At 35.0% G+C, this 18,228-nt stretch overlaps 1 protein-coding gene across 6 annotated transcripts in view; it reads right to left on the bottom strand.

Annotated features, from left to right (window-relative positions):
- Nucleotides 1-18,228, bottom strand: part of LOC108744240 (potassium channel subfamily T member 2) — a 122,939-nt gene that overhangs the window by 60,077 nt on the left and 44,634 nt on the right. For 4 of the 6 annotated variants that reach the window (XM_025976795.1, XM_025976796.1, XM_025976797.1 and 1 more), the window contains exons 2-3: nt 13,696-13,997; nt 11,538-11,705 (exon numbers count right to left, since the gene is read on the bottom strand). In XM_025976795.1, coding sequence (XP_025832580.1) covers nt 11,538-11,705; nt 13,696-13,886 — 359 coding nt within the window. In that variant the 5' untranslated portion in view covers nt 13,887-13,997. The remainder of the gene's footprint in view (nt 1-11,537; nt 11,706-13,695; nt 13,998-18,228) is intronic. The other 2 variants (XM_025976799.1, XM_018479912.2) reach the window with 1 other exon arrangement.

The raw sequence follows: 18,228 nt of genomic DNA, 5'->3' as shown, positions 1-18,228 counted from the left end.
TGTTCGATATGGCGGTATCCCGCCGGTTTACTAATTTGGTGAAATCACTTCGAAGAAGTAATGGACTGTAGATTTGTTTTATATACAATTTTATTTACACAATACACAATATATACAATGTCGGTTAGTGATATGGTACACAAATCACAAGTAATAACTTGTTTTTCGGTTAATTTGATAATTTTTTGGTTTTAAATTGATTGATTGGAATGAGATTTGGATCTGTTTAAAATCTTACAAGAACACTCATTTATAACTTACTCCACCCCCACGATAATGATGGAAAAAGTCGAAATGGATTATACCTGAAAGTACATCTGGTGGTGAAATTACCCAGTCAGGTACCAACCCTCCGAGAAATGATGTCTGGGCAAACCAGATAATAAACTTAGTTTAGCTGGTCGTAAGAATTGCATTTACGACCAGGGAAGAACATCTATTTACAAAATATACAAATGAAAGGAGATGAATAACCTAATAAACCTAAGAATTATACCAAAATAAACATAACTAATTGTAAGAAATGTCTTTGTAACACCGAATAATTTTCTTTGTTCTCTTTTAGAAGATTAGATTAGATGTGCCCGAGAGGTAATGATAGAGTTAGCCAAAAATTTGACAATTGTGAAGAGGCTCTTAGACGTAACTGGGTTGTTCCAAAGTAAAATAAATGAATAAGAGATTCAAGAGTAAAAATGTCTCCATTATACGTGAAATTTCAGCAGCGATTTGAGATTTCACGGGCTTCAGATTTAAGAAAACAAGGAAAGGGAATTGAAAGAAAAATGACTTGGGGACAATTCCAAGGATTTCACTGACTTCCTGTTATATCTCTCCCAACTGAATGGAATCCACTTCGGGAAAATTGCAAGATCTTTGACGTGAAATAATCCGGTCAAAAATCATTCTGTGAAAATTTTTAATTAAGTTGAATACGAGAATGTTACGTCGACCTAGAAATTTTATGCTTAGAATAAAAACACTCATGTTATATCTCTCGCCTCTTCTTTGTGCTTCCACAACGTACAGATTCATCTATGATACTCAGCCTGAAGGCATTCATGTCACAGCAGGATTTTTCTATTTTAATAAAAACAACCCCTTTTCTCTATCAATAATAAGGATCTCCATTTTACTGTACAACGGTTGTTTTATGCAAGATTTTATTACAGCTGATATGAAAGGGCTGTTTTAATTCAAGAGGAAAATTTTTGTTTAACAGAAGTACCTACAGCTACAAAAGTCTCATTATAATCCAAAACATTTTCCAGTTTCCAACATTAATTAATTGAATTAAAAATTTTGAATACATTCAAAAATAAAGCTTTTTAAATGCATCTTGCAAAATGTTTTCTCCGTAGTTTCTCCTTCAAAAAAGCATCTACCTAATAGTATTCGTTGAAAAATAATTATCGTGTATTATAGAGAATAGTGCAGGGTTGAGTCGCCTTCAATAAAAAGAAGTCACTTCTATGCTCGCGAACTATTAATTTAGAAATTCGAAAAAGGTTGTTAAAGGTGTATATTTGGAGCGCGGCGCTGTAGGGGTGCGAAACCTGGACGGTGGGTGTGGCGGGTTACAAACGTTCGAAATGTGGTGTTACCGACGAATGATGAGGATACCGTGGATGGAGAAGGTTAGAAATGAAGAGGTATTAGAAAGAATAGGAGAACAGAGGACTCTATGGAAGTCAATAAGAAATAGGCGAGATAGGTTGGTAGGACACGTTCTTGGGCATGAAGGTCTACTCAAAAACATATTAGAGGCAGAAACGGGAGTTAGGAGGAGTAGTGGTATACTTAGATTATATTTCTGTTTGCAAATAGTTAAAGATGTGGATTGTTCTAGTTTTAGGGAAATGCGAAGATTAGCTCAGGATAGGAAAAAGTGAAGGTGCGTGTCCAACCAGTCTTAGGACTGACGATCTTATGATTATGATAATGATAATTACAAGGATTATCTACAAAATATGTTTAAAATGTGTTAGATGCATTACCCTGTATGTATTACCTCAAATCATCAAAGGGTAGTGATTGTTTTGCGAAAATATAAGAACAAGACTATTGTTTTTACATTAGCATGACTACGACTAAGGCCGAACGAACAAGTCCAAGACTACAACCAAGATCGAATATGCAAGACTAAACGGAAAATTATTACTGGGACAGTCTTGGTCTTACTTTGTCATCAACGGTTATGACATGAAAGTAATAACCTCGTCCATTTCTATTCGTACGTTTATTGAACACCCTGTGTATTAATAATCAGGAATGTTTAAGCGGATGTTTTCGTATTAAAAATACATAGGCGGATCATAAGGGATTATGATGTCCAAGGGAACAGGCTATTAATTCCGAACGTTACAAAAATGGTTTCAGCCTTTTTATTGTGGTTTATATTCACATTTCCCATTTTTCCGATATTTCCCTGAGCTGTTATTTATTATTTAAAGCGTTTGTAAACTTGAGGTATGTAGTAAATACATAATGTAATCGATAAGCAAACCTGCCAGTAGCTATTTTATCGACTATAACTATAATTCAGTATACGAGGGTGGATTGATAAGTTTCCGGCCTGACTAAGAAAAACAAGGTTTTTAAAAATTTTTTTTTTTTATTTCTCAACATAATCTCCTCCAAGGCTGATACATTTCTCATAGCGGTGTTCCAGTCTATTAATGCCATCTCTATAGACTGATTCGTCAAGCTCCTCAAAATAACCATTTACAGCTTCGATTACTTCTTCATTGTCCGCAAATCTCTTACCGCCAAGCCATTTTTTGAGATTAGGGAACAGAAAATAGTCACTCGGGGCTAGGTCTGGAGAGTAAGGAGGGTGCGGCATCAATTCAAACTTTAGATCGTTGATTTTAGCCGTCGCAACGATTGACGTGTGCGCTGGTGCGTTATCGTGATGAAACAAGATTTTTTTCTTCGCCAGATGAGGTCGTTTAATTTTCACCTCGTGGCTCAAACGTTGCAATAAGTCTGCGTAGTATTGACCAGTGATAGTATTACCCTTTGCAAGGTAATCAATGTATATAATACCTCTTGCATCCCAAAAAACAGTAGCCATAACCTTGTTCGCCGAAAAAATTGTTTTTGCCTTCTTTGGAGTTGGTTCCCCTGGTCCAATCCACTGTTTAGACTGTTCTTTGGTTTCAGGAGTGTAGTGGTGGACCCACGTTTCGTCAACGGTTACGAATCGACGCAAAAATTCGCTTGGATTACGCTTATACAATGACAAATTTGCGGTAGAAATGTTTTTTCGAATCAATTTTTGGTCGACTGTTAGCAAACGCGGCACCCATCTTGCACAGAGCTTTTCCATATGCAAATGTTGGTGCAAAATATGTTGCACACGTTCATATGACATCTTACAGGTCTCAGCTATCTCACGCACTTTCAATCTGCGGTCTCCCAGCACTATTTGATGAATTTTTTCGATCATATCTGGAGTTGTGACCTCAACGGGGCGTCCTGAGCGAGGCCCATCAGAGGTGCTCACACGACCCTTTTTAAACTCGGAAACCCACTGCTTAACGGTTGAATATGACGGGGAGGATGTCCCCAGTGTTGAGTCCATCTCTTTTTTAATTTCCTTCGGCGTTAACCCCTTCAAATAAAAGTATTTGATGACAGCACGATTTTCCTGCTTTTCCATTTTTACGAAAACCACAGAGGCGTCTTGTTCAGCGTGCTGTCAAACCTACACTAGCAAGGAGATCGGGCTGAAACTATAGCTACAAGCTATCCAAGGATGGTACTATAGAATGTCACCTCAAGGTAGGCCTAGTGGCGTCATCTCTTGGTTAGGCCGGAAACTTATCAATCCACCCTCGTATGTATGTTGATAAAATTAATGCAAACTACAGGACATGAGTTATGCAAAGGCGAGCCCTTCCTCATCATCATAAGGCCGTCAGTCCTAAGACTGGTTAAAAACGCACTTCCACCCTTTCCTATCCTCGACTAATCTTCGCATTTCCCTAAAACTAGAACAACCCACATCCTTAACTATTCGCAAACAGTAATCTAATCTAGGTCTACTTTTACACCTCTTAACTCCTGTTTCTGCCTCTAATATGTCTCTGACTAGACCTTCATGTCTGAGAAGGTGTCCTACCAACCTATCTCGCCTATTTTTTTATTGATTTCCATAGAATCCTTTGTTCTCCTACTCTTTCTGATGTCCTTTAATTTTTAAACTTCTCTATCCACGGTATCATCATCATTCGCTTATAACACCACATTTCAAACGCTTCTAATCTTTTCTTTTCCGCCGCGCCCACCGTCCATGTTTCGCACCCGTACAGCGCCACGCTCCAAACATTCAACAATTTTTTCGAACTTCTTAATTTACCGTTAACGGGCATAGAAGTGTGGCGAAAGAACTCGTATTGTTTTTTTGGGTGTAAATATTTTGTAGATAAATATATTTTTTCTAAATTTATTTCTTTTATAATGTTTAATATTTCTTCAATGTAGAGTTCGACTTCTGATCTTTTGCATGCCTTTGTTTCCTTTCTATTTCTATTCTATTCTCCCTAATCACCTGTACCTAGAAATCTAACTTCAACCGTTTCTGCATGAACCTCTTACTAATAGCTGGCTTTTCCCTTAATTACCTTACCTAAAATTCTATACTATTCACCTCTTCAATTCTTCGTATTTCTGTAAGCTCGTGTCTTCAACCCCTATTACCAGTCTTTGTCTATCTTGAGTATTCTATCTCTTTTTACTAACATTTCCCTACTATAAATACTCCTAACATCCCTATCAGAAATCAATTCATCTGTGTCTCTACGTCCAACCGTCTCGTTAGTAAGTCTCTTTTCCTGTGTAAATTGTTATTGTTATCATTGTTATTGTTATTATTATTATTGTTGTTATTTCTTTGTGTGTTTTGGCTGTTGTGTTTTATTTTTACCATCTGTTTGTTTTGTTGTTTAATTTGTTGTTGGCACGTATAAATTTTTGGTTAATTGTTTAAATAGTGTAGCATTAATATTTTATTAATAATTATACAAAAGACATTAAAGAAGAGACTTCCTTTTATTAAAGGCGACTGGACTCTCCGCTATCCTCTGCTTTATATCCCAACTACTCCTTCCGTCCTGACTTATCTGACTTCCTAGATACCTAAAATCAGCCACTTCTTCTAGTCTTTCGTCTCCTATCTTTACATTCGCTCTTTCCCTACTCTTTCTTCCCTTGCATAACAGTATTTTTGTTTCACTTTTATTTATCTTTAAAATCGTGTTAGAAACCGTTAAACCGATGTTCAACTTTCTGTAATAGAGTAACTTGAGTCGAATGCATTAAGGACGGTTTAGGTTACTGATATGAAAATTATCCGGGAACAATAGCTATCGCGACCAATAATTGAAATGAATTGTAGGGAATACGTTAGATCGCATAAATCATTCCGACAACTAGACGAAAATCAAAACGCTTGCAAACAAACCTCGAGTTGTCTGTATAATTAATTTTGATTGACTCTTCTTGATAAATCGCTCTCCCTGCAGCAAAATCCGACCATTATTCATTTGTAAAGTCAATAACAAACACACCGAAAATTGCCAAACATGTACTAGAGAGGTCGTTCTTCATTAATAATGAATCATAACCTGTTCTAGACACCTCATCAGTAATTATCTAACTGGATATAAACGCATTTGATGCGACTATCTCTTCCAAAACTTTAATGTGGGAGGAAGGTGCAAACAGGAATCAAAACTCGCGTCAGATTTGTTTTTGTTAAATATTTGTTCGGAAAAGTTCAATTACTTTTGCAGACGAACATTTAACAATGTCCAAATGTATAAAGTTATAGATACAGGGTAGTGATGGACAAAGTAAGACCCAGACCAATAATGTCCCAGTGTTGGTATTGGTCTTGATCAAATGTTATACTAATAGATATTTGGTCTTGGTCTGAGACTTTCTGATTGGTCTCGCGATCAAGTCTTGTTCTTGATCATTCAATCTGATACTTACTTTTTTTGACGTGACAACGTCTTATAATTCGATGGAGCCGGCTGCACACACGAAAAAACATGACTCATGCGGCGTTACCTCGCTCTGAGGTGTTCCATTTAAGCCATGAAATGCAAGCGAGAGCGCGGAACGAGCGACAAAGAGGCACAATCGGCCTCCGCGTTCGACAGCGTTCGACATCTGTCTCTCTCCTACTTGAGTGAGCGATGCGTCCGCGTGGACAGCTGCTATACAATAATACGTTTCCATTTACCTCCTTCTCTATATCCATACAAAATATCTATCAAACAAATAAAATTAAAATTTTCTTTTGAAAAATGAAACCATTCCATCAGTATTTTCTTATGACGCTGTCATGTTCAATTATCGTCAGTAAACCGACTTTACAGACAACCGATTTTTTTTACGAATTCTTTTAGACACAAATTTTTCTATTTACCCACACAATAACTGTGTTAATTTCCCAAATTTTCTGTCATGCATGCGCCCCTGTCATGACTTTTAAAGAAAATAGTGTCGATTGTTGTGAAAATTATAAAAACTCGAGAACTCACCCTTCTTCCAATGCATAAATTAACCCTTCCTTCAACGCATAAATTGACCTTTTAGCTAACAAAATGGTACAAAGTACTTGATAGAAGTAAAAAATACCGAAAAAAAAAATAGTTTGTCTCTATATTTCAACCATGTGCTATCCAGACATAGGAACACTTACTACGAGAACATCTTTGTGAATACCTTTTTTCAAATAGCGGTGAAGTTTCTTTTTTTTTATAATTAGTGTTAAAATCTTAAAATTTCAAATACTGAAAATGTTTTGCTTATTTGGTAGGTGCTCCCCCGTGATTCCAACACTATTCCTTGATGTACGGACGGCTGGGTGTCTTTTTAAGGATGTTTGGGAGGTACAATCGGAGACAAGAGTACATAAAATTAGAAATTCATCGTGATTAATTAGGTTTTGCAGCATATCATGAGGTAAATAAATACTATACATACTAAAAAAAAGGATACGGTTTGAGAGAAAATTTGGAATTTGACCAAAAATAAGAAATAACGAATAATATGGAAAATTTTTAACTGACTTTAGGCAGTGAATATGCCTTGATTTCAACTTCGAAACAAAAAATATTTAGTTTCAATCTCTATTAATAATGAGCGTAAGACTTTTTAATATGTTTAAATAATAATTAATAGTTTAAAATTGCATTTATATGTCTCGTAGCATTTTGACATACCTCCCAAACACCCTTAAGCTCTCCCCTTCTTCCGCGAACACAGAAAAAAGCAAATGTTTGTCAGTTGTGTATTCTGTTAACAGAAAAATACGTATCATATAAATTATACGATTAACTAAGTAAATAATATCATGAAAACATGGAATTGCTTGCACATTCTTTCGCTTTTAGTTTACTTTACATCATAAACTTTTATGGGAACTTTGGTCAAGTCCGTTTTATTGCGTCACTTTATCGAAAAGAAGGTCAACTTTATTACAACGAAAAAGATGTCATCGTTACGGTCACATGATAAACCAAAGCGCTTCCGAGATAAATTATGAATAGCAGTTTGCGTTTCATCGAGTTAAATTCACAAAAATCATTTTTCACGTAGTGATACTCATGATTTTAAAGCACAATGTAATAAAGTCATTGATAATCGAAAAGCTTGGTTATTCACTTGTCTGTCAATATGAGGGCAACTGAACTAAAGACCACCAAAATTAAATCAACTTAATAAAGACCATTATCTACCTTAACCACCGAATTCGAATAGCGATTTCGAACTTATTAAATCTCATCGGCGATAACGATAAGAAAATTCAATAAATCAGCGATCAAATCGATGTCGTTCAGTCCAAGATTAATAGCAATATCTGTAACAAGGTATTAAAAAGAAGAATTTAAAGTGTCTATGCTTTTAATAGTAACAAGAAAAAAAAAACGAAATATCTAACCGGCTGATAAGATTAAGACAGAAAATGGATTTGATGAGTAGGTGCTTCCAGGCCCCTTTTTTTTTTAATTTGTATCTAGTTAATTAAAATGTTTGATTCGACGAATTTAAACAGCGGATCAAGGAAGGCTTATCAGATTAATCGGCCGAAAGGTTCTGTTTAAATTGGAAAAAGGCTTTCTGATTGGCATATTGGCACCATATGAAGTACCATCGTTGATTAGTGACAACTGAGCATTAAAATACCTTCATATACACATATATGTACGTGGTACATATACCTATACACACGTATGTATGTAATTTCGATTGAAAGCTACGGTTCCAATTTTGTGGGCTAAGCCTTTCAAACACGTCGATTACTTCGTTCAATTATTTTTTTTTGTCATTCGACAATTCTCTTCCAATAGCGGACGGTTATTGGAGGATAGAGCCATTTCACCAACTTCTAATCAACCGATCAACTTATACGTACAAATTGATCCAGAAAACTACATGACAAAATCGCTCTCAAACTTTTTAACTTAATTGGTTACTACGTCTAATGGTTTATTCCACTAGAAAACGATTTATTGATAGTGCTACATTATTTCTTTCTAGTGTACTGTCCAAAATCCTTTAATTGAGAATAATTAACAGCAAAGAATAGCTCAGAGTTTTAACAATAGTCACTTTTATACTCGCCGACGGTTATTTTACAAATTCGAAAAAGATTGTTAAAGATATGTCTAGAGTACGGCTCTGTATGGATACGAAACGTAGAAGGTGGTTGCGTCGAAAAAGAAAAGATTAGAAGCTTTCGGAATGCGATGTTACAGGCGAATGATGAGGATACCGTGGAAAGAGAAGATTAGACATAAAGAGTTACTAGAAAGAATAGGAGAACAGAGGACTTAGAAGCAGAAACGGAAGTTAGAAGGGGTAGAGGTAGACCTAGATTAGATTACTGTTCGCAAATAGTTAAGGATGTGGTTGTTCTAGTTTTGGGGAAATGCGAAGATTAGCTCAGGATAGTAAAGAGTGGAGGTGCTCGTACAACCAGTCTTAGGACTGACGACCTTATGATGATAATAATGAATAAACAACCATTTTAGCCTCTTATTCCAAGTGGTTCACTTTCATGGATCGCTACGATGAATAATTTTAATTGTACATGGAAGGAGTATTGAATAGAGTAGGTCATTTTTCTCCATGCTATATACGAATATTTGTTAATTTTTAACAGTGAAGAAACCTCTTCGATTAATTATTATTTAGCCCGATTAAAAATTTTATAAAAACTGTTACAGAATGTTCTGCAAATCGTAAACATATACACAACGCAATTTTTCTGTTTAATTATTAATGATATCCGCATCATTCTTTTCTACTTACTATTAGTTGTTATCATATAAACTAAAAACCAAAAAATTAAGGCTCACTATTAACTAATACAAAATTTTTGGGATCCTCAAAATAAAGAGAAACTATTGCTGTAAACACCAAAGTTAATTAATTAATCATAATTAATGAAATAGGTCATAAGTGTATTTATCACTGGGTCAAAGGTAGGTACCTATCTTTTAGTACATTTATTAAGTTCTTTCCTTTTCCTGTAGATATATATCTACGTATCTACAAATACATTCTTTTGATCTATAAAATGTCACCATAAATCTGCATGCGATTGGAAAACGTTTTCGAGCAGAAAGAAATAAGAATTTGAAAAGCATATTTTAAATTTGTTCTCCGTTTGCATTCGCGTAGTGGCCCTTTGAATTTTATTTTCGCATTACGAAATACGTATGTGTTGTATACGTATACAGGCAAGGCAAAAATTTCACCGAAACATAGAAGCTACACATTTTTTTGTTGGCATTTTTTCTCTATCTATATATCGCACGATCGACATACACAATTTCGTGAAGGTGTGGAATATATTTTTCAGTCACGATTATCTAATATCTATAATCTATTAAGACTGTATTGGGATGGATCGTTTGTCCTAATTTGTATTACTTATTGATTACTGTACTAAATTATTTGTTACTTCTGTTTCTCGTGAACAGAAATACATCAGTATGGTATAACTGTTACAATGGTCACCTTGCAGACCTTTAGTGTACTAATTTTCCTAGATACCTATGTAAATCTATGTTGGACTCTTCAGTCGCCACTAGTGTGTATATGTCCAAGTACCAGATAAAATCTTAGAGTAAAGTTAGCTAATTAAACCTAAACGTATTAGATAAACGTTAATTAGGAAAATAAATCGATTTGAACCTTTTGAAGTATTGGGATCCGTCAAATGGGAGGAGCCTAAAAACATGGCGCCGATTAGGGAAAATTTGTCGTAGTTCCTATAGTGTACCGTGCAATTTCCAAGTTTTTAAATTACGATAAAATGATAAGTATTGACACAATATGTGATTGGGCTGACACAAAGCCTCGGAAAGGAAATTTCGTTGAAGGTGAGCGTGTTTTTAATGCCAATCACATTATAAAATTCGGAAATAACAAATCCGGAAGCTAGCCTTCAAATTCCGTCAAGTTTACTGCCAACTTTTTACAAACTTCGGATTTAAAAAGTGATTCACGTTATATAATTGGTGAGGTGATTCTGGGTGATTTAAGCAATATCATATCAATGACTTGCACGTGCAAAGCCGATTTAAGAGAACGTTGCAAACACATTATTGCATCTGTGTTGTATTGCAGCAGGTAGGTTTTTAACCTCAAAATACTTATATCGTATCATTAGAATTGTGTTAAATCAATTACACAGGAATAAATAATTTCTCACTTTATATTTTTAGTATGATTCTAGTTTTAAATATTAAGGTTATGGCTGATGGTAAACACTTGCTGAAATATAATCATGTGCATTAAAATGACGTGAACAAATTTTTATTCCGGAATTCACTTCTTTGATACCTACTGCTTTCATTCAAGCTTCGATTAGTTTACTTTTTTCTCTAATTTTCCGAATATACTTTTTACATATATATAAAACGGTTAGTTTTTATTGGAATGCAGTTAATGCAGGTGAAGAGTGAAGATCTATGTCTGAAGTGCTATTGCAGCTTTTCACTGAACATATTAACTTTTTATTTGATTTAACTTTAGAAGAAAACTTCGTCGACTCCATCATCAAAAAAATTTTTACTTTTTTAACAATTTTACAATTTGCGTGCACAGTTCCTATGTAAATTTTTCCCTCATTCGAGTTATAAATTTTGCCACCAGATGGTGTATGTCCATTTGACAGATCCCAATAGTCTAGTTTTTTGACATTAAAACAAAAACTGGCATGCCTCTTTCTAATTGGTCGGTGTGAAACAACGTCAAAATAATAACATACAAATAAGCGAAATAAACACACAAATGTAACGCATATACATATGCATGTACAGGGTGTATGAAGACAAAACAAGTGCAAATTGAAGTTAGAAATAATTACATCATATTCACCCTGTAACTATATACATACATATATGTCGTATCCAATTCTGTTAATCAATTTAACCAATTAAGAGGGCAGCAACAAAGACAACACCAAGAAGGCTAGAAAACATCAACACGAGAAGAAATGGAATGGGCACCTTGGTATTCGCAAAGCAACTTCATCTAAACTGTCTGAAGGGGTGAGTGGTGGTTTTTCGAACATGTGTCCAGGAGTCAGGGACAACGCTTTGTCGTAACACGAACAGGGATTCCTTCTTTGCTTCTGCTTCTTTTTGTCATTTCCTTCATGGCCGCTGCGAGACATTCTGGAGCACGTAAGTCACGAATCATGACGAAACGTCAGTCAAAATGGAAACGACTCACCCTCTTTCTACTGTTCACATACAGGGTGATACATATTCATACACACGGCAACAAATATAAATCACCCTGCATGTATTGCTCCATTAAATTATGCGAACTATTTTTTTAATCAATAATCCATTCTGACAATATTTAACAGTTACCCAACCAATTAACATTTACTTTCAAAATTGCTACATTAAATACATGTAACAGATTGCAAAATTGATAACACAACTGGTCGATTACACATAAAATAAAACGATAAGTTGTCAATCTGTTAGCAAATAAAATTAAAAAAGGCACATTACCTGTCGCTCCTGTGCTAATCACTATCATTACGCAGGTTTTAATCAATCAATTCCACAATAATCTACAAATCTAGTTATCTTTATGTTCCTGGCCTCCGATTGGTTTAAGAAAATCTCAAAACCATTGTAACAAATATTATAAATAAAATTGTTAACAATATTCCTTTTTTTTGTATTAATTTATTGTTATCCTGAATTTGGTCTGTTGTCTCAAGGATAGTCGAGTTTAAGGTTTATTGAAATTCTGTCGATATTAATCGATTATTGTTGATGGCAAACATCTTTACGTATATGTTTTATTCCAAAGGGGCTCTCCAAAAGCAAGTCTATGAAGGACTCACTAAAAACCCATGAGGTACTTTATTCTGTCTAGAGACATCACATGCAGAAATGTAATTTTGACATTATTTTATGTTATAAATAATAGAAAACAAATATATTTCTTTACATTAGTTTGATAAAAGACCAATCTATGATTTACTAAATACGTTTCGTTGTTGTTGCTTCTGTCACTTCTCGTAGCGGTCAAAGCAGTAGTACGTAAAGACAAAGGTCCCGGGTTCAATTCCCGGCGATAGTGTGCCAGCAGCAATACTTTTTTTTTCATTAATTTGAAGTATAGTGGATAAAAGTTAAATGAATTGTCACATTAATATTAAGTAATATATTCCTTTTTAAATAAAAAATGATCAAGAACACATGGTCCTGCGCGTCCTTTTCCATAGATTATTGCTCCATTGTAAACTTCTCAAAACAACGTGTCATCTCGATCGCTTTTCAAGCGAAAAATTACTACAACCTGTAGTATCCACCGTAAATGATTAATGACTTTATTATATTATCAAAGGTTCATGAATAAAGCAGTAACACGAACGAAGCACATAAGTATCTCTCCATTAATCCATACAGTCGTTTCGATTACAAATTTAAATTTAATAATGTAGGAAAATTGTGTCCGGTTGCTAACAACCTGTTGCTTACGGCGACGTCGCCGTCACGACGCGACACCAGGATCAATAAGGGAAGACATTTGAAGGAAACGCAGTAAACGCGTGTGTACCCTTCCATTTGGCTTTGGACTATTAAGGGATAGATGTCGCAGACGTTGCAAAATTTGTACAAATCTGTCTCAAATTTTTTAAAAAATTTACAAAAAATCTGTTCAGTCCTTAAAAGTATGAACAGGCGGTCTCAGTTTTAATTTTGACTAGGACCGCATATATACTGAACTTTCGATTAGAAATAAAATAAATAAATTTTGTACTTCTTTAACAATACACTAACGTTTCATTTAATATTTATGAGATTTATCAAGGACAAGTCGGCATCCTTAATTGTAATGGGACCTTGTTAAACATTAACAAAATTACAATTAACAGCAAACTTCCAAAGTTGGTTGAAGACAGCGCGTAAATTAAAACTGTCTACGGCGTGCTAATGAGACCCAAACAAATCTATGCTTGATAGTTTTGACAGATCACTGTTTTTTTAATCAACTAGGTACAAAGATTTTTGATTATGAATTTATCGAAGTGATAGTTTGGATAATGTGCACAGGAGCGGCAGGTGACACGTACAGGTGCACCCCAAACCTAAACTATTTCGTTCATAGATCAAAATTACTAATATTTACGACGAATACCTTGGTATTTGTAAAGCGACTTCGTCCAGACTGTCGGAGGGTGTGAGCGGCGTTTTTTCGAACAGTCGACTGGGCGCAAGGGTGAGCGCGTTCGAGTAACGCGATCGGGGGTTGCGTCTCTGACGTTGCTTCTTCTTCTTGTCTTCCTCGGCGCGGCGGAGGTTGTGAAGACGGAAGAAATACATGGACATCGTGCCGTCTCGATTCTTCCTCCGTCTCCACCACCAAGGACACCTGGTGCTCCTGTTCTATCGCTTGATCTCGATTACACTGCCGGAGGAGGATCATCGTCAACGTTACACCTTAACGTCCAACATAAATAACAGTTAACACGAAGGACGCCGGAAACATGCTTAACCACCTATCTCTACCACAACCAATCACGTCGTCTTCCATCAACAAGCAATCATTCAAAAAGTCCGAAAATTACAACAAATTATTTGTCCAAAAAGGAAAACCAAGGGAATATTACATTTGGTACGATATTTTATGTAGTTTATAGTTTCATTTATCATACCTAACATATTTGCTGCGAAGGCCAGTATTTCAAAGGTCTTCCAAAGGAATGGGAAGTCGTATTGTGCCTGACATTATTGCCTTGATCTTATAAACTGTTCATATTAAGTCTCATATACAAATAAACGGAACTTGTTACGTAAAATATGCTCTACTAGTTAAGCCCCTTTATATTTCGACGGTTGCCGGTGGTGTAAGCACTTTCTATTTCCGAATTTAATGGTTACAAGGTGATTAGAATATGTGCGTATGCAACCAACCCTACACACATTTAAACCCGCTCACTTTTATAAGTGTTTATTTTTAACTCGAATATGCTAAAATTGTTAATTTTCAATTAAAAATTCTGATTAAACGAAAAAATCTCAGATTTTAAAAATAGGCCTATCTTTTACTTTTATCTTTTATTTTAACTTTTGATATTCAGCTAGTCCCAGGATGGACTGAACATTTATGGATATAACATTATTAAAATTACTGGCGAAATGTGGTCAAATTTTATAAAAGGTCATAAACTTAATGGATAAGCCAACAGCACAAAGTTTAACCCTTCTGGTTTACCCTTAACGGGCAAAATTCACTTTAACGTATGATACCGTAGAAACTTTATGGATAATAACTTATTAACAACTATTTACTAATTCTCGTTTCAACTACAACTTAAGTAAAATATTAAATAAAGTTGCCAACAATCTCTATTATAACTACGTTGTTATTATAAACAATTAAACAATGAATTACAAGTTTCTAGTATATTTTAATTAAAATTTTCGAGTACATACATACGTATAACGTAGGTACCTGTATGTTCGACGCATAATAGAACTTCCGGAAGGTCCTACAATTAATTTTAACAAAAGTTAGTGACGGCTGAACTGTCAGGGGTAGGAACCGGATATAAAGTTGAGGACTTATAGGAATTAAATATTTAAACGCCGCACCAGGGAGGTGTGAACTCCCCAACCAGTACGTTAAACGAAGCAAAAAATTACATCAGGTCTAACATTTTTTGTAAACATGTTGAGCTTTTAGTAAATATGGAAATTGGAAATAGGACTAAACTGGAAAGTAAACAAAAAATTACTCTTATTCGCGAAATTCGGCGATCAAATATATGCTTGGGATTATTTAATATTTTATTCAATTCAATCTACTTATATCTGGCAAACAAATTTAATTACTACTACATCAATATTTGGAAACATTCCAATCTTAAGGACCCATGAAAAAAGGTCCCTCCTGTAGACTTCTCATGATCAATATTAAATAAGGATAATGGTTAACTTCTAGAGAATATTGTAAATTGTTCATGTTTATCTTACACGTTCGATAAATCGGCAATAATTACATTCTCCATCCACGTAGCTACAGTTTTTATCATACTATGTTGCCGATTCACATACAGGACCGGCTTCGGCTTGCAAATTATTGCTATTGCAATTTTCTTTAAAAAAAAATTACCCTTAACCACACTGCTAAACTCACCGTGCGATTATTTATTGCATCTAGTTTACTACCCCTAGAGCTAGGCACTTATTTCTATTACGTCCTGTATGAAGGGTCAAAGTTAGTCTAAATTGAGTTAGTGCACACCTGAGTTTAAACGCTGGTAACTTCTAAACTAGCAAACTTATAGGAATCGTTCTGGCATTATTTCGTGGCTAAAATATTGCGCAGTTGTCGAGAGTACTATAAAATTCCAAACGCCAAGGCCCGGCACGTAACGAAAATAAGGAAACACGAAAAATAAAATGAGTTGCCAGGCGCCTCCACCAAAAGTCTCAATTGCACTTTCAACTGGATAAAATGATTTTGAAATTATAAAAACCACACATTCGATCATTTAATGCATAGGTGAGACTTACTGCACTTCAACAAATAGAAGACTTACATAACAAATTTGTTTTTCGATATTTTACAAATGTATTCCACTACAAATTATTAACTATCAGATAAGAGTGTAAGGTAAACTTTCATTTTTCAAAAAATTGACATAATTATAAGTTAATATTTACTTTAATAAACAAGCTAATATGTGGTGCCGTAAGACGCCCGGTAGCAATGAAATAACTTCGTTCCTGTAATACATACACCTGCCCAGAATGTACATTCGGTTCGTGTGGTATTTCTCAAGCACGGCACCCCCGTAATTGCTCGCGCCAGTGACTTTGTTTTGGGAGAAAAGCGGTCACTTGGTATTTGTGTCTTAATTAAATTCATTTTAATTTGGCCGAAGATAGGTTGGTATGCTTGAAGGCATGTTTGTGAACACACACGTGAATGCCTGCCCTTTCGTAATACGTTTCGCTGTTTGCTTAAACACTTAGTAAATATTTATGAACGTACCTACAAGGAAAGGGGTGTGTGAACACAGAATTTTCAAGTAGACAAAGCACAACCAACAACGACAACTAACTAACTGGCAAATTAATACGGAAAAGTTATTATTTTAGATTGGTTCGTCGAGTTACTTTCACTAAAACAGTTTTTAAATAATAGAGGAGTTAGAACTGTTGGAAATAAATCATAACTATAATCGAAACAAAAAGAGAATTACCTAAAATAGATTGTTTACGGATCCTATCTCTTGTCTGGAAAAGTCGAACGAAAGTTAGTACAATTTTATTATAACGTAGACAATACAGGAAAAAAGAAAGGTGAAATGGGAAGAGGACTAATAGCAGAGAAGTAGAAGTTAGAGAGGAGGAATTACTTTCTAGAAAAGAAATGGAGACCTAGAAAATACGACAAATGGCGCAGTAAACGCCATCTGTAATACGATGCTACATTTTAGGATTACGTATGCTCCAACAAGGTCCATTTAAATATATGGATATCTACTTGCTGAAACGAATCCCAGCGTAGCCAACCTCAACGTGATAGGCACGTTACCATAATCGAATAAAATAATTCGAAGTGGTCTGTATTCTGTATACGTTGAGATTAGCTACGCCGGGATTCGTTTTTGCAAGTAGATATCTATATATTTAAATGGACCTTGTTTGAGCATATGTAATCCTAAAATGTAGCATCGTACTACAGATGGCGTTTACCGTGCTATTTATGGTATTTTCTAAAACGCGCTGTTAAGACAGCAGGTAAAAGTTGGTCTGTGACGCGCTGATGATATCCAAAAAGATAGAAATCGCGATCCGCGCCTGACAGTTTCGACAGAATACAGACCACTTCGAATTATTTTATTCGAAGTGGAGACCTGATTATTATAATCAACTTATGGAGAATAACAGCGACATATGGACAGAAGCTGAGAAAATTGAAAAAGAACCAAAGAGGCAAAAACTAGAGAAAAAACTAAATCATCGAAATACGTAAAGAAACACAAAGAAATACCTCCAATCGATAATCCAAAATACATGAAAGAGTTAATAAAACTATTATCTATCTATCATAACGTAGACCAAGTTAGAAAAATGCCACCACATGAATCGCTACCTTAGGTATATACAGTACATATGAAATTTGAAATTTATAGCATGCGTTATTCATTTGTCAATTGAATCTAGCGAATAATGTTAAATTGTTAACTAATTTTATAAAGCCATCGGTTATTTTGAACATTAAAGCTGTCTTGCCGATCAAAAATTTTGAACTTTTTACTTCCTTCAGAGTCGAAAACAAAATAAACCCATTTCGAATTTCTAGAGCCAGTAAAATTTTTATTTTGAATAACAGACGTTTTGGCATTCGCAATTTACAAGCCGAAGGTTCTTTTAACCTACGAATAAAAGTAAAAATAACCGGCCTGCCACAATGAATAAGTAATATGAGAAGGGCCAAACTGAAGATTCTACAAACGTCAACTTTTATCAACCGTCAAATAACATTCCGGTAAAAGTATCTTAGGAAGTCACGCTCGATTATGATCTCAAATCGTCGTCGAGCCATAAAAATCAACTCCCGAAAAAAAAGAAACCGTTAAAGTTCTTCATTCCGATCGTTTTATAATGCATTGCTTGATTTCTACTGAGAAAGAGGTGGAAATATTCAAATGAGACT

Source organism: Agrilus planipennis, unplaced genomic scaffold, assembly GCF_000699045.2.
Source record: "Agrilus planipennis isolate EAB-ADULT unplaced genomic scaffold, Apla_2.0 scaffold13, whole genome shotgun sequence".
Taxonomy (NCBI): Eukaryota; Metazoa; Arthropoda; class Insecta; order Coleoptera; family Buprestidae; genus Agrilus; species Agrilus planipennis.
Note: the sequence above shows the minus strand (reverse complement) of the source record. Positions and strands in the feature narration are given on the sequence as shown.